Source organism: Macaca mulatta, chromosome 2 (assembly GCF_049350105.2).
Source record: "Macaca mulatta isolate MMU2019108-1 chromosome 2, T2T-MMU8v2.0, whole genome shotgun sequence".
Classification (NCBI taxonomy): domain Eukaryota; kingdom Metazoa; phylum Chordata; class Mammalia; order Primates; family Cercopithecidae; genus Macaca; species Macaca mulatta.
The window spans coordinates 153698785-153721870 of NC_133407.1; the positions used below are offsets into that span (position 1 = coordinate 153698785).

General features: G+C 49.2%; 1 protein-coding gene and 1 long non-coding RNA gene across 3 annotated transcripts in view; one reads left to right on the forward strand and one right to left on the reverse strand.

Moving 5' to 3' along the window:
* FGD5 (FYVE, RhoGEF and PH domain containing 5) overlaps positions 1–23086 on the forward strand; it is a 124419-nt gene that overhangs the window by 82485 nt on the left and 18848 nt on the right. Inside the window, exons 6-12 of one of the 2 annotated variants that reach the window (XM_077993547.1) lie at positions 4690–4850; positions 5118–5274; positions 5914–6004; positions 7523–7573; positions 8115–8173; positions 14473–14544; positions 17905–17973. In XM_077993547.1, the coding sequence (XP_077849673.1) occupies positions 4690–4850; positions 5118–5274; positions 5914–6004; positions 7523–7573; positions 8115–8173; positions 14473–14544; positions 17905–17973 (660 nt within the window). The remainder of the gene's footprint in view (positions 1–4689; positions 4851–5117; positions 5275–5913; positions 6005–7522; positions 7574–8114; positions 8174–14472; positions 14545–17904; positions 17974–23086) is intronic. The other variant, XM_015130182.3, reaches the window with a different exon arrangement.
* LOC144339328 (uncharacterized) lies at positions 11796–13693 on the reverse strand. The gene is made up of 2 exons (XR_013414290.1): positions 13558–13693; positions 11796–12916 (listed from the first exon to the last, which is right to left on the reverse strand). It is a non-coding gene; the product is annotated as an uncharacterized LOC144339328 (long non-coding RNA).

A 23086-nucleotide genomic window follows, 5' to 3' on the forward strand; every position in this document is an offset into this window, starting at 1 on the left:
ATGCATAATAGATGTACATAGTTTCAGGGTATGTGATCATTTAATATGTTTATATAATTTGCAAAGAGCAAATCAGTGTACTCAGAATATGCATCACCTTAAATATTTGTCTTTATGCTGGAAGCAATCAGATTGTTCTCTTCTAGTTATTTTACTTATTTATTTATTTATTTATTTATTTATTTGTATATTTTTTAGAGGCAGAGTCTCACTCTGTCACCCAGGTTAGAGTGTAGTGACACAACCATAGCTCACTGCAACCTGGAACTCCTGGGCTCAAGCCATCTTCCTGCTTCAGCAAATACCTGGAACTACAGTGATGCGCCAACAAGCCCAGCTAACCTTTTAAATTTTTGGTAAAGATGGAGTCTCACTATATTGCCCAGGCTAGTCTTGAACTCCTGTCTTCAAGTAGTCCTCCCACCTTGGCTTCCCAAAGTGCTGGGATCATAGGTGTGAGCCACCATGCCTGGCCTCTTCTAGCTATTTCAAAATGTACAATCCGTTATTGTAACTATAGTCACCATACTGATTTATCTAATACTGGGTCTTATTTCTTTTTCTTTCTTTTCTTCTTCTTCTTCTTCTTCTTCTTTTTTTTTTTTTTTTTTTTTTTTGAGACAGAGTCTTGCTCTTTCACCCAGGCTGGAGTGCAGTGGTGGTACAATCTCAGCTCACTGCAACCTCTGCCTCCCAGGTTCAAGCGATTCTCCTGCCTCAGCCTCTTGAGTAGCTGGGATTACAGGCACCGGCCATCACGCCTGGCTAATTTTGTATTTTTAGTAGAGACAGGGTTTCACCATGTTGGCCTGGTTGGTCTCGAACTCCTGACCTCAGGTGATCTACGTGCCTCTGCCTCCCAAAGTGCTGGGATTACAGGTGTGAACCACCATGCCCGGCCTTATTTCTTTTATCAGAATGTATATCTTTACCCATTAATCATCCTGTCTTCATTGCCACCCTCTTCCCACCTTAGTAACCACCAGCCTACTTTCTATCTTCATGAGATCCACTTTTTTAGCTACCACATGTGAGTGAGAACATGCGATATCTGTCTTTCTTTGCTTGGTTTATTTCACTTACATAATGACCTCCAGTTCCATTCGTGTTGCTGCAAATGACAAGATTTCATCCTTTTTCATGGCTGAATTCTATTCCATTGTGTATATATGCCACATTTTCTTTATCCATTCATCTGTTGAGGTGTACTTAGGTTGAATCCATACTTCAGTTATTGTGAATAGTGCTGCGAAAAACAAGTGGGTGCAGCTATCTTTTTGATATATTTGGTTTTCTTTCTTTTAAATATCTACTTAGTAGTGGAATTGCTGGAACATTGGTAGTTCTTTTTTTTTTTAATCTTTTTTTGAGACAGGGTCTCACTCTGTCACCCAGGCTAGAGTACAGTGACATAATCTTGGCTCACTGCAGGATTGACCTCCTGGGCTCAAGCGATCCTCCTGCCTCAGCTTCCTAAGTAGCTGAGACCCCAGACACAGGTTCAGCTGATTTTTTTTTTTTTTAAGAGATGGGATCTTGCTATGTTGCCCACGCTGGTCTTGAACTTCTGGCCTCAAGTGATCCTTCTAGTACTATTTTTAGTGTTTTAGGGACCTTCATACAGTTCTCCATAGTGGCTGTACTATTTCACATTCTCGCTAACAAGGGTTCCCCTTTCTCTGCGTGCTTGCCAACATCTGTTACTGCCTGTCTTTTTGATAAAAGCCATTTTAACAGGGGTGAGGTGATTCCTTGTTGTAGTTTTGGTTTGCATTTCTCTGATGATTGTGATGTCGAGCCTTTTTTCATCTACCTATTGACCATTTGTATGTCTTTTTTAGAGAAATGTCTGTTTAGATCTTTTGCCTATTTTTAAATTGGATTTTTTGGGCTTTTTTGCTATTTGAATTGTGTGAGCTCCTTCTATATTTTGGTTGTTAATCCTTTGTCAGATGAATAGGTTGTACGTATTTTCTCTCATTCTGTGGGTTGTCCCTTTACTTTGTTGATTGTTTCCTTTGCTGTGCAGAAACTTTTTAGAGTGATGTAATCCCATTTGTCTATTTTTGCTTTGGTTGCCTGTGCTTTTGAGGTCTTGTGCAGAAAATCTTCACCTAGTCCAATGTTCTAGGATATTTCCCCAATGTTTTCTTCTAGTTGCTTCATAGTTGGAGGTCTTAGATTTAAGTCTTTAATCCATTTTGATTTGGCTTTTGTGTATAGTGATAGATAGAGGTCTAGTTTCATTCTTCTGCATATAGTTATTCAGTTTTCCCAGCACCATTTATGGAAGAGACTGTCCTTTCCCCAGTGTCTGTTCTTGGCACCCTTGTCAAAGATGAGTTGACTGTGATTGTGTGGATTTGTATCTGGGTTCACAGACAACAAGATCTGGTTTCGGGGTTTTTGTTTTGTTTTGTTTTTTGAGACAGGGTATTTCTCTGTCACCCAGGCTGGAGTGCAGTGGTCCAATCAGAGTTTACTGTAGGCTTGACCTCCTGAGCTCAGGTGATCCTCCCAACCTTCCAAGAAGCTGGGACCACAGGCACCTGCCACCCCATCCAGCAAATTTTTGTATTTTTTGTAGAGATGGGGTTTTGCCATACTGCCCAGGCTGATCTCAAACTCCTAGGTGCAAGTGATCCCCCAGCCTTGGCCCTAAGTGCTGATATTAAAGTGCTGATATGAAAGCTGACAAGATCTTATACTCAGAGAAAAGTAAAGACTCCGCCAAGAAACTAATAGAACTGATAAATAAATTCAGCAAAGTTGCAGAATACAAAGTCAGCATACAAAAAATCAGTAGCATTTCCATATACCCAAAGTGAACAATCTGAAAAAGAAATCAAGAAAGCAATCCCATTTATCGTAGCTACAAAGGATATAAAATACCTACGAATCAATTTAAGCAAAGCAATGAAAGATCTATACAAGGAAAACCACAAAACACTGATGAAAGAAATTGAAGAGGACACAGACAAAAATGAGAAGATGTTCCATGCTTATGGATTAGAAGAACTAATATTGCTAAAATGACAATACTACCCAAGGCAATTTATAGATCCAATACAATCCCTATCAAAATACTAATGACATTCTTCACAAAAGTAGAAAAAGTCCCAAGATTTATATGGAACCACAAAAGACCCCCAACAGCCAAAGCAATCCCGAACAAAAAGAACAAAGCTGGAAGCATCACACTACCTGACTTCAAAATTTACTACAAAGTTTTAGTCACCAAATCAGCATAGTACTTGCATTAAAAACAGGATACATGGAACAGACTAGAGAACCCAGATACAACTTTTTTGTTTGTTTGTTTTTTGTTTGTTTGTTTGTTTTTTGAGACGGAGTTTTGCTCTCGTTGCCCAGGCTGGAGTACAATGGCGCAATCTCGGCTCACCGCACCCTCCGCCTCCTGGGTTCAAGCGATTCTCGTGCCTCAGCCTCCCGAATAGCTGGGATTACAGGCATGCGCCACCAGATGGCCCAGCTAATTTGTGTATTTTTAGTAGAGACAGGGTTTCTCCATGTTGGTCAGGCTGGTCTCGAACTCCTGACCTCAGGTGATCTGCCCGCCTCAGCCTCCCAAAGTACTGGGATTATAGGCGTGAGCCACCGCGCCCAGCTCCCAGATATACTTTTTATATTTATTAAATTGAGTTTAGTTTTAGAATTACATTAATCATGACAGATTTTAGAAAATAGAGACAAGAAGATAAACAGTCATTCCTAATTCTGTACTCCTGACAGCCACTGTTTGCATGTCATCCTGTTTTCTTTTAGTTTTCTCCTCTACTCACTTTTTACACAGTTATATCAGGGTGTGGAAACAGCTCTGCACTCCTTATTGATTGCTGAACACTATGATGTGAATATTTCTACATAGCCACCACCTTTATCATTTTTGGTCACCGCTTAATACACCATAGGGTGGATGCCTATAATTTCCTTAGACTTCTTTTTGAAACAGTATAGCACATGAACCTCTTCAAAGATGGATAATGAGAAAGCAAAACCTGCTTCTTTTTTTTTTTTTTTTTTTTTTTTTTTTTGAGATGGAGTCTCGCTCTGTTGCCCAGGCTGGAATATAGTGGCGTGCTCTCAGCTCACTGCAAGCTCCGCCTCCCGGGTTCACGCCATTCTCCTGCCTCAGCCTCCCGAGTAGCTGGGACTACAGGCACCCGCCACCAGGCCCGGCTAATTTTTTTCGTATTTTTAGTAGAGACAGGGTTTCACCGTGTTAGCCAGGATGGTCTCGATCTTCTGACCTCATGATCCACCCGCCTCGGCCTCCCAAAGTGCTGGGATTACAGGCATGAGCCACCGTGCCTGGCCAGCCTTCTGCTTCTTTAGAGAAGGAATTACCCAATCTCTCACCCGTCTTGTAAAAGAAGTGTTCACCAAGTGGCCACAAGGAGAGGAAAGCGAGTGTGTGTTGAGCCCTGCTCTGTGCCAGGCATTGGGTTGGGTGCTCTTTGGGTGTCAGCTCAGGCAACCCTATGGTCGCCAGGTGCATGTGGTCATCTCTGCTTTGTAGGTGAGACTGTTGGGTCTGGAGACACTGGCTTAAGTTCTCACTGCTGTCTTCACGTAGGCCAGGGCTCCAAAGCCCCAGGGGAAATCTGCCAAGGAGGACTTGTGCTCAGTCCTGTCAACCTGTGGGTAACAGGCCTTTTGGCGTTTCAGGATTTCCATGGAGCTGTCATGAGGGCCTTGGATGACATGGACCATGAAGGCAGAGACACATTGGCCCGGGAGGAGCTGAGGCAGGGCCTGAGCGAACTCCCAGCCATCCACGACCTTCACCAAGGCATCCTGGAGGAGCTGGAGGAAAGGCTGTCAAATTGGTGAGCAGTCCCTGGACCCCCAGGCTCCACTTTTGTTGCATTGAGGGAATGGAGACGGATAAAACACCACCATATGAAATGGTATCTCCATTTGATGGATGGGAAAGCCGAACTCAGAAGTATTAAGTCATTTGCTCAAAGTAAAACAACTGTGCAAGGGTTGAGCTGGGATCTGCACGCAGGGATATGACTCCAGGCCCCCGCTTCTAACCCCGCATTGGTTACAAGGCTGAGTTCTCACTGTCCCATACCCATCCCTGGCTGCAGGGAGAGCCAGCAGAAGGTAGCTGACATCTTCCTGGCCCGGGAGCAGGGGTTTGATCACCACGCCACTCACATCCTGCAGTTCGACAGGTACCTGGGTCTGCTCAGTGAGAATTGCCTCCATTCTCCCCGGCTGGCAGCTGCTGTCCGTGAATTTGAGGTGGGTTCCCTGGTCCTCTGAGACCCTGCTGTAAGGATGCAGGGGTTGAGGTGGGCGAAGGGCTTAATGCAAATCAATGGGACATCTTGGTAGGTCTGGGGATGGGGAGCAGACAGGGAAGACCTGGCCAGAGGGATGAGAGGATGACCCATCAGGAAGGAGAACCCAGAATCCAGAACATCCGCTGTTGGGCAGCAGATGACAGTGCAGTGAGCACCACCCACAGTAAGGGTCTCGGGTAGTTTTCTTGTCTCAGTTGAAAAGCACCAACCAAGCCAGAGCCCCAGCCATGGAGTGTTCAAGGAAATTCCCAACACTAGCCACGAACTGGGGATCCAGTTTTCCTGGGCAGAAATATGGGGAGCTTTCCTCCATTGCTAACATTAAGAGTAGAGCAGGGACTAGGAGAGGCTTGATACTGAGTGTAGCACCAACTGGGAGCATGATGGAGTGAGCAGTTACAGCAGGCCGGGCTAATCCGGGAGGGCTTCCCGCAGGAGGAGAACCTGGTTTTGGAGATGAGGGAGAAGTTCAGCTGGCTCGGGAAGAGGTGTGGATGGGACAGTGTATGTGGGCTGCTGTGAGCGTGTGTGCTCAGGAGGGGTTTCTGATGAGGTTTTTCCTCCCCTGTCTTGAGAGCAGCAGAGTGTACAAGGAGGCAGCCAGACTGTGAAGCATCGGCTGCTGCGGGTGGTTCAGCGCCTCTTCCAGTACCAAGTGCTCCTCACAGGTAGGCCCCACAGGAGGTCAATGGGGATTGAGGTGGCGGGGCAGGGAAGGCCCCTGAGGAGGGGTGGAGGGGACTGTGGCGACCTCACCTCTGACCATGGCAGGCAGGTGTTGGGGAAGGGTGGCGTCTGCCATCACCTTTCCCTCTAGTTGAGCTTTGAGCTCCCTGAACCACCTCCTGCCACCTTAGAAAGCTCCCTCCAGTGGCCACCCCCCTCGTAAAACACAAAAACCCAATGACACCCCTCCCCAGCTTGCACTTCCTCCCTGCCTCAGCTGGCCATCTCCTCATTTCACTGAAGCCACGCCTGTCAGCAGAGTCCTCCTTGTGGCCACATTAGTGGACATTATCAGCCTTGGACTTGCTGGACCCATGACCACTGCCTGCTTCTCGAGTCCTTTCTTCCCAGGGTTTCTGTGGTATACTGTCTCCCACTTGCCTCCCATCTCTCTGTCCCTTCTCTGTCTGTGCTGGTGGCCTTCCAGCCTCCACTGCCCCGTAAACATCAGAGCTTCTCAGGGCTCAGTCCTGGGTCCCCTTCCCTTCCCTCTCTATGCCTTTTCCCGTATCTCTGCCCGCTGGAAACACCCATTCCTCTGTTCTGAGCTCCAGACCCATTTATTCAGCTGCCTCCCAAATGGACAAAGATCCCTGCCCTGGGAAACTGATGTCCTAATGAGAGAGATAGACAGTACATATGTAGGCATGGCTGTGTAATTCCAGGTAGAAACTGGCACTCCTCAAAAATACATTAGGGCCAGGGACTAGAGAATTCATTCTATTTATTGAGCACCTCCTATGCACCATTTCCCACACTGGATGCTGGAGATGCAGCAGTAAATCGAACAGCAAACTCAGTGACACTGTGGAGCTTACACCCTAGACAAGCAAATAAGAAAGACAAAAGATAAGGTATGTTAGGAACTCTTAAGAAGAATAAAGCAAGTTAAGGAGACAGAGGGAACAGGGCAGCTGTGTTAGACTCAGCGATCAGGGAAGACCTCTCTGAGGAGGCGGCATTGGACAGAGATCTCAGTAAAGTGAGGACATGAGCCATATGAAGATCTGAAGAGAGTGCCAGGCAGAGGGAACAGCAAGTACAAAAGGCCCTGGGGTAGGAACAAGCTTGGCATGTTCAAGAAAGCCATCATGGCCAGAATAGAACGAGCGGATGGACAAGCGGTCACTGGGGAGGGGCTGGAGGATGTAGAGCTTCTTGAAGATGGATTCAGCTTGTTGTGTCTGTCTCCAAGGCATGGCCTAGTGCCAGGCAGGTGCTCAGTGGGTATCTGTTGGAGAAGTGAGGGACAAGCAGCTGTGGCAGCAATGCTGCCGGTGGTGCTGGGGGCCTGGTTTCATGCTAGCGTGGTTATCGTGATGGGGCCAGCAGGGGAGAGGGGGTAGATGCCTCACTCTTCTCGAACTTCCAACTCTGGCAAGAGAGGGGGTGGCCACAGCTGTGGGCAGAGGGTGCTGACCTCGCCAGTGGCTGACTCCTGGCTCTTGTCCTGCCAACAGACTATTTAAACAACCTTTGCCCGGACTCCGCCGAGTACGACAACACACAGGGTGAGTCCAGCATGAACACGGAGGGAGGTACTCGAGCCTGCTCTGCCTCCTTGCCCCAAAGCCTGGACCCTGCCCCAATTCCAAGGCCCAGGACATAGTCCCCTCCCCACCAGCTGGCGGGTTCTGTATATGACACGTCTGGGACTGCTGTGAGAGCCCCCAGCTCTTCTGAGATGAGTCCCCCGTCACCTCAGCTGTGGGGACATCCTAGGATGAGAGGACATCCCATTAGAGGGGATGGGGGGTCACCGGAATTTGGTGATTGGGGGGTGGTGCTGAGTCTGAAAAGCTCACTACAGTCTCCCTGTTTCCTCCCAATTCGATGTGGCTGTCCCTGTGTATCACCTGCCAGGGTGGTCCCTATTATATTCAGTTTATAGCCAGGGAAACTGAGACATGCATGACAGTGGTCAAATCGCTGTCAAGGTCACTTCGGCAGTAGTGGCCAAGCTGGGCTTGAGGCCTGTGACCTGACACTGCAGTGGAGAAAATTGATGCCCCTCATGCAATGGCCCAACTCCTGCTCTGTGTCCCTCCCCAGGTGCACTGAGCCTCATCTCCAAAGTCACAGACCGTGCCAACGACAGCATGGAGCAAGGGGTGAGTGCAACCCGGTGGCCCCCTTCCTCAGACACAGGTTCCAGGCACCTCCCCACCAGCTCTGGCCAGCCTTCCGATGCCCACTCCTAGGGGCTGCAGGCAACCATCTCTCTTGTGGTACTCTGCAGAGAACCATGGGTTCTGGCTCTGACACTTGATATGTGACCTCAGGCACTGCGTGCCCCTCTCTGCGCCTCCGGTTCACTGTTCAAACAATGAGAATGGCTGCAGACTTGTGGAGACCTGATAAGCAATGCCCCGATTGTGGTCTGAGGCCACCCACATCAGCTCCTGGGGTGCTTGTAAACTCCTAGTTCCTGGGCATACCTTAGATCCTCCCAGTCGGAGCTTCTGCATGTAGGACCTAGAGAGCTGCATTTTTAACAAGCACCCTGGGTAAATGTTAGGACCACAAAAGTTTGAGAATCACTAGTCCACTAGAATACGTGGCTCTAAGCACAGATCTGATTCTGACTGTGTGTGACTCTGTCTGTTAGACACTGGGTTTCTGCCAAAGAGGGCAGAGTTGATCCTGCATCCCAGCTTCATTTACGTGGTCAACAGGGTTACTTGCATCCACATGCTCACTGTCCTGCTAAGCTGCAGGCTTGCCAGCGCTCTGTGTTGAGAATGGTTCCAAGCCTGAGTCCTAGATCACTGGAAAAGAGTTCAGTGACCAGGTAGTCACGTCTTCTGCAGGCACAGAAGGGAAATGATGGCGATGTGTGCCGAGGAGGTGCTATGCTTTGCTGTGACAGAGACACAGGGCATGCGTACAGTGAGTCATCCACAGGCAGAAGAGGAGGGGAAATTGCATTTATTGGACACCTGCTATGTGTCAGACCTTGTGCTGTGTTGGGGACTGGAGATACAAGCCCTGGAGGAAACCTCCGCTTAGTGCAGTAATAAATATGTGGATACAAATGACCATGATAAATGTCATGGGAGAATGCCACAGGGTTCAGAGAAGGGAGGCGGCCCTTCCAGCCGAGGTTGCCAGAAGAGATGATATGGGCCAGGTGTGGTGGCTCACGCCTGTAATCCCAGCACTTTGGGAGGCCGAGGCAGGTGGATCACTTGAGGTCAGGAGTTCAAGACCAGCCTGGTCAACATGATGAAACCCTGTCTCTATTTAAAATACAAAACTTAGCCAGGTGTGGTGGCATGCACCTTTAGTCCCAGCTGTTGGGGAGGCTGAGGCTAGAGAATCGCTTGAACCCAGGAGGCGGAGTTTGCAGTGACCTGAGACCATGGCACTGCACTCTAGCCTGGGCGACAGAGTGAGACTCCATCTAAAAAACAAAAAGATGCTCTGGAGGTGTCCCCGTAGGGAGGATTTGCACATATGCCAGGAAGGCAGAGGGAGAAAAGGGGTGCCAGGAATTGCGGCTGGCCTGGGCAAAGAGATGGAGGTGGGACGGTGCATGCTGGAGTTCAGAGAGCCGCCTGCCATGGCTAGGAGATGGGGACAGGATGGCAAGGTAGCACCAGAGTCCAGGGAGAGAGGTCGGGCTGGCTGGTGAGGGGTGGACTGAGAGTGGAGGCTGAACCAGCTAGGTGTGAATACATAGGCCAGTTTCCGGGCCGTTTTCTGCGTGGGTGAGACATGCCCTTTTAATCTAGTGCTCTCTTCTCTCACTCTGCTCTGAACTGACCTCCCTGCCCCTACTCATTTTGGCCTCCTGTACATACAGTGAGAGTCCCTCAACACAGCCAAAAAGTAGAGTTGCTATGGGGTCCAGCACCCTGTCGAGGAATAGCAGCAGATGGGCTTCATTCTCCACATTTCCCTTTAGCCGGGGCTGCCTCTGCTTCCAGAGAGAAAAACTAGGTCAGGCAGGGATATGTCTTCCCTCCCACGGGGAGCTCGCACGTGCAGCCCCACCCGGAGGAGGAACCAGAGCAGCACATGGCCAGACGCCCTTCTGGCTTTCTCTGAGGCTGAAGTTGGACGCTGTGCTGGGAAGCAGGGGCCAGCTGTGGACAGCTGCACCAGGTCTGCTCTGGATCACAGGCCCCTAGCCCATGCCTGCTTGGATGCAGGGGGAACTCTGCCTGGGACATTTACTCTTTTGCACTTTGGTGGTTTTAAGCATATTCACATTGTCATGCAGCTGTGACCCCATTCATCTCCAGAACTTCTCCTCTTCCCAGACTGAAACTCTGTCCCCGTTAAACTCTGACTCCTCATTCCAGTCCCTGCCCCAGTCCCTGGTAACCACCATTCTGCTTTCTGAAAAGACTTTATTTTTTAAAACAATGTTAAATTTACCGAAAAGATTGAGAAGATAGTACCGAGAGTCCCCATGTGTCCCCCACACAGTGTTCTCTGTTATGAACATCTTATATTAGTATGCTACATCTGTTACATTAATGTACAAATATTGATACAGGATTATTAACTTAAGACCCTAGTTCATTCAGATTTCCTTAGTTTTGCCAGGTGTCTTGTTCTAGGGTCCCATCCAGGATCCCACATGCTGTTTAGTGGCTCTGTTTCTTTAGCCCCCGCTTTACTGCAGTAGTTTCTCATTTTCCTTGCTTTTGATGAGCTTGACAGTTTTCAGGCGTACTGGTCGGGTACATGGCAGGATGCCCTTCTGGTGGAAATGTCTGGTGTTTTTCTCATGATTAGACTGGGTGTATGGTTATTTGGGAAGAGGCTTACAGAGCAAGGTACTTTTCATCCCATCATATGAAGGGCACATACTAGCAACAGGATTTACCACTATCGATGTTGACCTTGTTCACCTGGCTAAAGTCACCTGGTGGCAGGTTTCTCCACTGTGGAGCTGCTCTCTCTCACCCCTGCCTTTTCTATGCCCTTTGGAAGAAAGTCAGTTTGTGCAGCCCATTCTTAGGAGCGGGGGGTTATGCTCCCTCCCCTTGAGGGCACCATATCTACCTAGGTTATGTGGAATTCTTCTGCCTGGGAGATTTGTCTCTTCTCCCTCATTGGCTAGTGTATCTAGTCATTATATATAAAGAAGTCATTTATATCAGTATACATATGTGTGTGTGTGTATATATATATATACTGATTGTGGACTGTTATAATCCAACACTTCCTTATTTATTTTATTTCTTAAATTGTTTCAGCTTTGGCTGTTGGGTGTGTTTTCAGTTGGTTTCTGTGTCCTTTTCACATGGTGCCATCGATATACATTTCAGAGAGTGTGTGTGTGTGTGTGTGTGTGTGCGTGTCTGCGTTTTGAGGACTTCTTTGCTTTCTGGCAGTGCAAGGTGCTCCAGGATCCCGCACCTTGTGTATTTCCTGCCCCAGTCTTAGAATCAATCATTTCTCCATGGAGCCCTGGTTGCATTAATTGGATAATAATATTAGAAGCCAAGATACAGGCATTAGGTGCACTCACTGGTAATGTGGTATCATTTCTTTTACACCTCCTTAGCTGACAGCAAAGAAAGCCTTTGCATATGCCCATATCTGTAGATATTTCTGTACATAACCATCTGTATCTGAATATTAAAGTAACCTTGAGTTTTATTTTGTTTTTTGTAGAGATTGAGGTGCCACTATTTTGCCCAGGCTGGTATCAAGCAGTCCTCTTGCCTCAGCCTTCCAAAGTGCTGGGATTATAGGCATGAGCTACCATGACTGACCTTTATTTATTTTTATTTTATTGTATTTTATGTATTTGTTTTTTATTGTGAGTTTTTACCAATGTTTCCCATTCTAATCATGACCATACTAGCCTCCTCCCTTGCCTATCTGTAAATTCTCACTCCAACCGTGAGAAGCCTCATTCCTACCACCCATTAATTTAATTGTTCAGTTTACCTTAATTTGTGAAAGATATTTTTCCTGGGTGTAGAAAGCTGGATGGACAGTTTTTCTTTGCTGCCACTCCACTGTCTTCTGGCATACATCGTTTCTGGTGGAAAGTCTGCTGTGATACTCACAAGTGTCTGTCTGTGTAATGTGTCCCTTTTCTCTGGCTGCCTTTAAGATCTTCTCTTCTGATTTGAGTTTGGGAAGTTTGGCTGTGATGTGTCTGTGTGTGTTTTGTGGGGAATGGGGTGCTCTTTATCCAGTTGTGATTCTTGAGCTTCTTGGATCTGTGGTTTGTTGTCATTCATTAATTTTGGGAAATCCTCTTGGATGCTCTGTTCTTTTTCTCCACTCTATGTGTTTCAGTGTGGATCATCTCCGCTGATCTGTCTTCAAGCTCGTGGAGTCTTTCCTCAACTGTGTTCTGTTTGCTGCTAAACCCGTCAAAGGAGTTATTTGTTTCTCATCCTGATTTTTTACTTTTAAAATTTCCATTGGACTCTCATGTATGGTTTCCATCTCTGCCAGAATCCTCCATCTGCTCACAGCTGCTGTTCACCTTTCCCACCAGGTCCTGTTACCCACCAGTCAGAGCTGCTTTAGGGTCTGACGGCTCGGACAGCTGTGTTCCTTCTTCACTCTGGTTTGATGCAATGCTTTCTCCTCTTGAAAATGAGTTGGGGTTGGGGAGTTTTTTGCTTGCTTTTTTGTGTTCCTCATAACTTGTTATTGAAGGCCAGGCATTATGAGTAGAAGCACTGTAGAGACTGAGGTAAACCGTATTTACCCCTCAAGGTGGGCAAGCCTCTTTTTGGTCATGGCTGTTCACGGTAGGATACAGGGCAGTCGGGTCAGTCCAGTCAGCACCTGATCGGGGTTTGGGTTTTGCTGCCATGTCATCAACCTTCAGTGACTGCCAGGCTTCATGTTCCTCCAGTGGGGGCTGCTGTGACCTGTGGGGTAGGCCAGAAAGCTTTTCTTTCATTCCTGCTCCATATTCAGCTTTTAGCCCTCCCTGCACCACACGAAGGCCCTCTCCTCATGCTCTTGCCCTTCTCAGAGGCAGGCTACTGCCCCATGTTACTTAGTGCTGGGCTTATGGTGGACACATGCCTCCATCTGAAGCAGGGCCTGTGAGCCAGGCTCTCACAGCATTCCTGCCCCTCCCCTCCATGGCAGATGAGCTCTGTGGCTCTGTGGCTGGCCTTAGACAGGTTTCTGGCCATCCCCCAGCAAGGTATTGGTGCATAATACTGGATCCAAGGGGTTACCACCCCCCTCCTATGGTGCAGCTTTTGCTCTCTTTCCCTGGAGCAGTAGATCTTTTCCTGGACTCTGGGGGTGGGGGGTCTCCCGGCCTCCCACTGGAGCTGAAGCCTTTCATGAGAGAAGGCCTGAGGAAGTGGGCAGGGCTTTGCATGTGGCCCCGCCTTGCCCTGGTCTTTCTTGTGGGCACGTGGCAGAGACTCGTGGATGAGAGCTTGCGATTGAGGACAGGTTCCCTCGGGTCTGCAGCTCCCCATTACTCTAAACTAGCACCAGCCCATACTTGTCCTTTAAGAATTCAGTAACATTTTCGCTGCTTTCTTCTTACCTTCCTTTACACCAGCCACCTCTGCCTCCTGTGTGTCGCCAGAGGTGTGGCAGTTCCTGTATCTCAATCCTCCATGGACAGGCTTGCCGGGCGGAACCTAGTTCACTTGGTTGCCTTGTGACCCCAGCTCTCCCACAGGCTGAAGCAAAGTTATGATTTTGAAGGTTATCTGGCTTTTTCATGCTACAGTGAGAGCAGTGTTCTCTTGTACTTCCTGTATCATAAGTCGAAATGGAACCACAATTACTCATTTTTTACTGCATAGGATTTTATGCCCAAAACCATAGATAATGGAAAGGACTTTTCAGGGCAAATTGTCTACCCACAATGCTCACCTTACAACTTTAGAACCTGCCCTGTGAAAGGTTCAAGGGGCACCTGCCCACAGGGTGGGCGCTTGTTGTATCTAGGATTATAGGGTGCTGTGCAGAATATACAGGGGGCCTGTCATTTTACATTTTGTGGCTAACCCAGTGAGGTACTGACAGGGCACACTTATTTTTCTAACCATGAGGCTCCACAGAGTGTGGACCCAGTTTCCTCCACAGGTTTTATGGGCTACCAGCCAGAAGGGCATGAGTCCAGCCTTGGGTCCGGTGAAGTCCCCATGCTCCAGGCCTCGTGAGGGACATAGGCTTAGAGAGCGTAGGAGCAGTTTTCCAGAGAAACACAGGGATGCTGGACTGCACAGCGAGGCCAGGCAGCTGGTTCCACAGCACACAGAGCCATGGTGGTGGCTCCCTGCAGACCCAGGCTCGGGTCCCAGTCCTGCCTCATACAGGAGGTTGGATTTGGGGCAGGCCTTTCCGGGCTTCATTTTTGTCTGAAACAGAAGCAATGCCATGGCTTACAGAGGAGATAAGACGCCTGGAAGGGGCCCTGACCATCTCCCCCTCACCCCATTCCCACCCACAGGAAAACCTGCAGAAGCTGGTCCACATTGAGCACAGCGTCCGGGGCCAAGGGGATCTCCTCCAGCCAGGAAGGGTGAGTGCCGCCGCCATGGGCAGGGGCAGAGGGTGGCTGGGCGAGGCTCCGATAAGCCCCATTGTTCACTGGGCTGGCCCCAGACAGGCCTGGCTGCAGGTGCTGTCTACCCGTGGAGGGCAGGCAGGCGGGTGGGCGTGGGCTCACTGGATTCTCCTGGCCGGGGCCCTCAGCTACCTTCCCTGGGGTTCTCCACCCCATGTGTTGCCTGCAGAGCAGTTAAAGACTCAGCGCCAGTTTTTTTCGTGTTGCCTGTGGCTCTCCTCACTTCCAAGAAGAGGAAGCACCAAGTATTTTCAGTGCCAAGTTGCTGGGAAAACAGAAAATGATCTCCCAAGAGCAAGCCCCTAGAAAACTTCTTAAAGATAACATTCTTGAAGAGATAAATTCACTCTCTTTAAAGCTTCCAAATGGAAAATGTAAAACTCAGCTTAAAAACAGTAAAAAGTATGTTCATTACTAGTTATGCTCCATAAAGGACAAGAGACAAAGGAATGAAAGTGCATGCTCAGGGGAATTTTCCTCGAGGTTAGCAGATGTCTTATGGGACTGAGACGCTGTCAAGTTACATTTAGTATTTTGGCCAGGATCATGGGTTTGGTAAATTGTTTCTTAAACATCTATTTGTAGCTCCAGAATTAAGGGGACTGTAGCGGCTGTTCCCAGGTCTTTGGCTGTTTTAGACCTTCAGAGGCTCTGTTCTGAACGGACTCCTCATGGGTACAAGCCAAGGAGGGAGTCATGGCTTGGACCACCCAGAATCCTGAAAGAGACAGTCTTGAGCACCATGATCCCAAATGTTGAAATCCCAAAAGATCAAGATCCCAAAAATATAATTCTGGAAAAAATAATTTAGAAAAATATTTAAAAGATATTTATATTTTGAAAAAGGGAATTTATGGGGCCGGGCGCGGTGGCTCACGCCTGTAATCCCAGCACTTTGGGAGGCTGAGGTGGGCGGATCACGAGGTCAGGAGTTCGAGATCGGTCTGGCCAACCCCATCTCTACTAAAAATACAAAAAATTAGCCAGGTATGGTGGCCTGTAGTCCCAGCTACTCAGGAGGCTGAGGTAGGAGAATCGCTTAAACCCGGGAGGCAGAGGTTGCAGTGAGCCAAGATCGTGCCATTGCAGTCCAGCCCGGGCATCTCAAAAGAATAAATAAATAAAAAGAAATAATAAATAAAAAGGGAATTTATTTATTTATCTTTTTTTTTTTTTTTTTTTTGAGACTAAGTTTAGCTCTTGTTGCCCAGGCTGGAGTGCAGTGGCGTGATCTCAGCTCACCGCAACCTCCGCCTCCCAGGTTCAAGCAATTCTTCTGCCTTAGCCTCCCGAATAGCTGGGATTACAGGCATAAGCCACTGCCACGCCTGGCTAATTTTGTGTTTTTAGTAGAGACGGGGTTTCTCCTTGTTGGTCAGGCTGGTCTCACGCTCCCGACCTCAGGTGATCTGCTCACCTCGGCCTTCCAAAGTGCTGGGATTACAGGCATGAGTCACCGTGCCCGACGGGAATTTATTTAAGAAACATAAAAACACAACAGAATACTTCATAGGCCACTTTATACAATAAAATAGGCACTAAGAACATACATAATTTTGCAAGCATAAGTGCTGCTGTATGCTAACAATAGTTCCATGGGTGAAACAGTCATAAGCACACAAACCATATTCAGAAAAGAAAGGTCAAATAGGGAAATGTATCAGTGTATGTCACTATGGTTAGTAATTGTATGCACCCAGCCTTATAACTGTGGTCATCTGAAATACCATAACAAATAACCGAAGGCTTTTGATGAGCTCAGTTACAAATTGTGATGGGTCACCACAGTATATGCAGCCACCCACAGAGCTAAGATCTCAGGAAATGTTATCTTTCACAAATGCAAATGTACAAAAAGGGTATCTCCATTCATTGAGGAAGTTTGTGTTTTTAAGTACATACACAGTACTTACACACAAATTCAACATTGTGATAATGCACTTTTCTTTCTTTCTTTCTTTCTTTCTTTTTTTTTTTTTGAGACAGAATCTTGTTCTGTTGCCCAGGCTGGAGTGCAGTGGCATGATCTAGACTCACTGCAGCCTCTGCCCCCTGGGTTCAAGTAATTCTTCTGCCTCAGCCTCCAGAGTAGCTGGGACTACAGGCACGCACCACCACACCCGCCTTATTTTTGTATTTTTAGTAGAGATGGAGTTTCACCGTATTAGCCAGTCTGGTCTTGAACTCCTGACCTCGTGATCTGCCTGCCTCAGCCTGCCAAAGTGCTGGGATTACAGGCATGAGCCACCGCATCTGGTTGTAATAATGCACTTTTCAGGAAGCCACATTTGTTTTTTGTTTTTTTTGTTTTTTTTTTTTTGAGACGAAGTCTCGCTCTGTCACCCCGGCTGGAGTGCAGTGGCCGGATCTCAGCTCACTGCAAGCTCCGCCTCCCGGGTTCCCGCCATTCTCCTGCCTCAGCCTCCCGAGTAGCTGGGACTACAGGCGCCCGCCACCTCGCCCGGCTAGTTTTTTGTATTTTTTAGTAGAGACGGGGTTTCACCGTATTAGCCAGGATGGTCTCGATCTCCTGACCTCGTGATCCACCCGTCTCGGCCTCCCAAAGTGCTGGGATTACAGGCTTGAGCCACCGCGCCCGGCCCGGGAAGCCACATTTGAAAAAAAAAAAAACATAAAATGAATTAGAACCCCGTAAAAGTCTATATACAGTTTATACCTCCAGTATTGGAAATGATGCAGAATGTAATACAGAGCATGGTGAATTGCTTTGCCAGGTTTCCAGGTGTTCCTCAATCCAGTCAGGTTGATGCCTAAAAATTAACCATCACAAGTCCACCCCTTGTCAGCTTGGCTCCCCTCACGCATCTCCTTAAATCATACTTAATTTCCAAACAAAGATAACAACAGGGTAATAATTCCACCTAACATAATGCAGCTCTCCTGTGATTGTGATTTTCAGAATTTTGTGAGTGTTTTGTTTTTTTGAGACAGGATCTTATTAAGTTGCCCAGGCTGGTCTTGGACTCCTGAGCTCAAGGGATGCTTTCGAGTAGCTGAGGCTACAGACACACGCCATGGCACCCAGGCTGATTTTTGGAATTTTTGATGTTAAGGATTTTAGACTTTTGAGATTTAGACTTCAGGGATTATGACATTCAGGGTGGTGTCTTTCAGGACTACGATCCCAGCCCTGCTCTAGCATATACAGCACCTCTCTTGTGAGCAGGGATTTATCTGCTAGCTGCTCTCGGGTTCTCTGGGAGGCTTTATGATTTAAGTTTCCACCAGGGGCCTTCCCCACACCCTTGTCAGGGGCATCAGCCTGACAGCCCAGTTCTGCTTCTCTCCCCACAGGAGTTTCTGAAGGAAGGGACGCTGATGAAAGTAACAGGGAAAAACAGACGACCCCGGCACCTATTTCTGGTAAGTGCCTGGTCCCCAAGCCCAGCTCAGGAACTGTCAAGTTCTGTGAGGTTTTCTAGGGCCCTTATTCAAGGACAAGTGGAAGAGAGTGAGAGGAGAGTAGAACACAGCAGAAATTTGGGGGTGAGGATCATTCCAGACAGCTGAGAGCTTCACCCTTGGACACCACAGCCTCCTGCTCATTTGTCATTTGCATGATTTGGAGTGGAATGTTAGCAAGATGTAGTTGCCCACATCCCCACTGTAGATATCTGTCAACCACCTTATCTAACGCTCAGAGAACCAAGGTCCAGAAAGGAAAGTCGCTGTAGCCAGGCCTCCCGGGAGGATGGTGGCAGAAGCCCAGGAAGGAGCCAAGGGTTGTGACCCAAGTCCTGCACTTTCTCTACTGTGCAGGAGACAGGATGTGATTTAACATTTTTGCTTATGGACAGCTGGAGTCTTGCATACCAGGGACTGTGCAGGCCTAGGGTGTAGCTGTATCGGCCTTAGTGGCTGTTGAGTGCCCCTGTCCTGAGACCCCCAAGTGGCCATTCCTTTCAAGCTCTCTGCTGGGCACAGTTTTTCTCTTGCTCCTGCACTTCTGCTGTCATTCGTTGTTCCTGTCCGCCATGGCTGCCTCTCCCAGCTTCCTCATACTTCGTTAGAGCACCGTGGCAGTGGGAGAGACAGGCTGTGGTACGAGTCTACAAACTCTCTGTTCCAGGCGTTGACTGAGCACCTCGTGTGTGCTGGTGCTGGAAACAAAGAAAGAAAAATCCCAGGTCTTGCCCTCAGCCATCAGAGTCTAATGGGAGGGAGAAGCAAGCAGACAGCCCATTGTAAATGCAGAGTTATGAGCGTGATATGGAGGGAATCTCGGGTGCAAAGAGGACTAAGGAGGGCCGGAGGTAGAGAGAAGAGGAGCCACAGCCACGACAGCGCTGCCGTGTATGGAATATCTGCTGGGTGCGCACGCTGTGCTCAGTGTTTTATATGTTTCCTGAAGAAAATTCTACCCGAGGTCAGCCCTGGAGGAAGGATGGAAGTTTGGCAGGTGCACCAAGGAAGGGCATTTCAGGAGAGGGAAGGGCCTAAGCAAAGGATAGAGGCATGAGGAGTGTGGTGTCTTGGAGGAGCTCTGTGAGCCTCAAGAAGCCTTTGTCTGCAGCCAGACCCTTCTGCTCCTGAGTGGGGTCTTCCCCATGCCCCAAATAGGCCCTGCCCATAGAGGGGCCACTTGAGGGCTGAATTCCAGAGAGAGCTGGTGGCGCTGGTGGAGAAATCCTGAGCCTGTCTAGGAAGTATGTAGCCTGCAGTGCTGGCAGGGTGTGCTGGGCCCGGATGACTGGTGGCCTCAGGCTCTGCATGAGGCACTAGGTGACCCAAGTCCAGAGTGTCCCTTCCTCCCCTCCCTCCTAAGAGCTGTTTCTTTCCTCCCATGAGAACCCCTCACTCTGGCTAGTCGGTGCTGCAGTGAGTGAGATTTAGCTGCAGGCAAGAGGAGAGTGGACCCCCAGGGGGAATTTTGAGAGGGATCTGAGAGCCAAGCAGCGTGTGGTTTAGATTTGGGTTCTCAGAAGGATTTCAAAGCCCCCGCAGATGCTTGAGTCCTTTTCTCTAGGTGTTTTGTTTTGTTTTGTTTTGTTTTTAACCTCTGTTTAAACACCTCTAGTGTTGGGGAACTCACTGCCTGCTGTGACATTCATTCATTCTGCAGCTTATTATCCATCTCCTGTGCGTGCCAGGAACTGTGCTGGTGTGTAGACATGGCCTCTGCCCTGCTGTGCGTCTTGGAGTCCAGTGGTGGAAGACATTTTTTTTCCATGTTAGACAAGTCTCAATTTTAAAAATTCTCGGCTGGGCGCGGTGGCTCATGCCTGTAATCGCAGCACTTTGGGAGGCTGAGGCATGTGGGTCACTAGGTCTGGAGTTCGAGACCAACCTGGCGAACATGGTGAAACCCCATCTCTACTAAAAATACAAAAAATGAGCCAGGCATAGTGGCGGGTGCCTGTAGTCCCAGCTACTCAGGAGGCTGAGGCAGGAGAATGGCTTGAACCTGGGAGGCGGAGGTTGCATTGAGCCCAGATCGCGCCACTGCACTCCAGCCTGGCGACAGAATGAGACTCCGTCTCAAAAAAAAAAAAAAAAAAAAAAAAAAGATCAGGTGCAGCGACTCACGCCTGTAGTCCCAGCACTTTGGGAGGCAGAGGTGGGCGGATCACAAGGTTAGGAGATCGAGACCATCCTGGCTAACATGGTGAAACCCCGCTTCTACTAAAAATACAAAAAATTAGCCGGGCGTGGTGGTAGGCACCCGTAGTCCCAGCTACTCAGGAGGCTGAGGCAGGAGAATGGCATGAATCTGGGAGGTGGAGCTTGCAGTGAGCCGAGATCACGTCACTGCACTCCAGCCTGGGCGACAGAGCGAGACTCCATCTCAAAAAAAAAAAAATTTTCTCCATTGAGGAGAGATCCCTGAATGTAGGGGCAGGTAATGAGCCAGACGGAGCTGGTTAGATCCTGCCCCCTGGGACACTTACTTCTTCTGTGACCCCTGGACAACTCACAGACATGTACGAGCCTCAAGTTTCCCACCAGGAAAAGTGGAAAGACTGGGTGGTTTTGAGAATTAAATTCCTGGCATTTAATTATGTGCCTGGGAGGTAGAAGCCACTTATCTGATAGTAGTTACAACAGTTTCTCCCTTCCCACTGACAGTTGTTCCATGGGACACAGGTCCTCCCTCTCTATCTAGAGCTACAGATTTCATCAGCTCCCTGCCCCAGCACAGCCCTGCAGGGAGTGGGTCCCTGTGAATTCCCCCTCTTCAGGATGCAAAAGGGAGGCCGTACGTGATGGCAATGGGGAGGCAGATAGACCAGATGCAGACCCCAGCTCTGACAGCGACTGGTGTGAGACCCATGGGCACATCCCATTACCTCCCTAAGCCTCAGCTCCCTGATGTTTAAAACCAGGGAAGCAGTGAGGCGGCAGATGGCACAGGGTGGAGCTCTGTCTTGGCCCCTCAGCCATTTACATCTGGCCACCTCTTCTGGCCACGCCCCTCTGATCTCTGTGCCTCTCCCAGGGACCTTGAATGCCAGGAACAGACACAGCAGCCTGGCTTTCCCCAATCTGTCCTCACCCCATCCTCTACTTCATCTATCCCTGGTCTTGGCTCACTGGCCCTCACACACCTGAGGCTCTTTGAGAAGGGTGCCAGCTCCTCCCCTTCAAGCCAAGCTCAGATAGCACTTTCTATGGAAGCCTAGCCGCCACCCCGCTTCCCCTTCCCCTCCTCCTCCTCTAGCCCTGCTTTTCCTCTACCCCACGCTCCCCTAATCTGGCATGGCCCTTTATCAGAACATCTCCTTCCCTCAGGGATAGGCCTGCGTCCCTCTGATTACCCCGCCATGATTAGGCCATAAGCTGCACAGTCTGAACCTGGGTCCTCTTGTTCCTCTGGCTCAGCGCAGCCCTTCCACTGAGCAGTGTTGATAACTGTCTAACGGAGGCATACATGGGAGTAGGGCGGCCCGACAGGTGCTCAAGCCAGGGAGTGCCATGGTGAACAAACACACTTAGGAAGAATTTTTCTTCCTCAAAGGTGCCAGTTTCAGAAAATAATCTGAACTGCAGAACAGAGTTGGGGCATCTGGGCGCCCGTGCCCAGCAGTTTTATTAGACTGCGGAAAGTGTCCCACCAGGCCCCGAGGTCCCTGAGCTGCAGGTGGGGCTGCCCCCTGGTGGCTGCTTACAGTGGGAAGCCCCCCCTCCCCATTCATGATGGGCTCTTCCTCCTTCCTCCAAGCTGGGGCTGTAAAGCATGTACTTTGAAGCAGGCAGGAGAGCCATGGGCAAATTAGGAGGCAGCCTGATCCTGAACCGTGAAGGAAACCTTAGGGTGCTCATGACAGTTGCCATGGCAGCAGGAGCTTGAGGGTCCATCACAGAGAGGCTGGGGCTGCTCTCCCGAGTGACACAGGTCAGTTCTCTGAGGCTGGGAGGGTTCATGGGCAAGGTTCATGAACCTGTGCGCAGGTTCACTGTGAGAGCAGCCCTGACATTCCCTCCCGAACACACTGGAGGGACACTCATCAAACCATACCCCTGGCTTCACTACCTGCTAGCTGTGACCTCAGGCATGACCTCTGGCCTCTCTGGGCCTCAGTTTCTCCCTCTGGGAAATGGGGATGATGATCATGGTGCCTGCACATTAGTACTGTGGGAGTGTACATGAGGACTGTGGGAGTGAAGTCAGGGGTTTAGTCCAGCCCCTGGTGCAGAATCAGTGTCAGTGCACCATATTGCCTGTCACTCTTAGAAGGCAGGGCAAGAACAGGGCTTCACAAACTAGAGCTGCAGGTCAACGCCAGCCAGATGCCAATTTTTGTTGATAAAGTTCTGTTGGAACACAGCCACATGCATTCTATCATGGGTCGTCTGTGGCTGCTTTGTACGGCAGCGGAGTTGAGGGGTGGAGGCAGAGGCCTGAAACATTCAACACCTGGCCCTCACAGGAAAGTGCGCCAACCCCCACCTACTCCAACTCTGTTGGGACACAGCAAGGCCCAGAGAGAGGGAGGGGTTCCTGAGGTCCCATGCGGGGGGTCAGTGGTGGGCCAAGTCTCCTGCATTGCCGTGGCTGGAACCTTGGAGTCCCGAGAAGAGCTAGCTGTGGGAAACCTCATTCTGTTCCCTCAGCAGGCTGTGTCTATCCGGGGAAAAGAAGTATTCATTCTGACTTTTCACATGCATTGTCTTGTTCCGTCCTTACACACCCCTACTTCATGTTTTCCTCCATGCCTGCGGGGCTCTCCTTGGCTCATGTCAGCACCATGCGTAGAGGACTTGCCTTGGTTCACACTGGCGCCATGTGTCCAGGACTTATCCTGGTTCACGTTGATGCCATGTGTCCAGAGCTCACCCTGGTTTATGTTGGCACCATGTGTAGAACATTCACTTTGGTTCATGTTGGCACCATGTGTGTAGGGCTCATCCTGGCTGATGTTGGCGCCGTATGTCCAGGGCTCACCATAGTTCATGTTGGCAATGTGTACAGGGCTCACCCTAACTGATGTTGGTGCCATGTCTGGGGCTCACCCTGTTTCATGTTGGCACCGTGTGT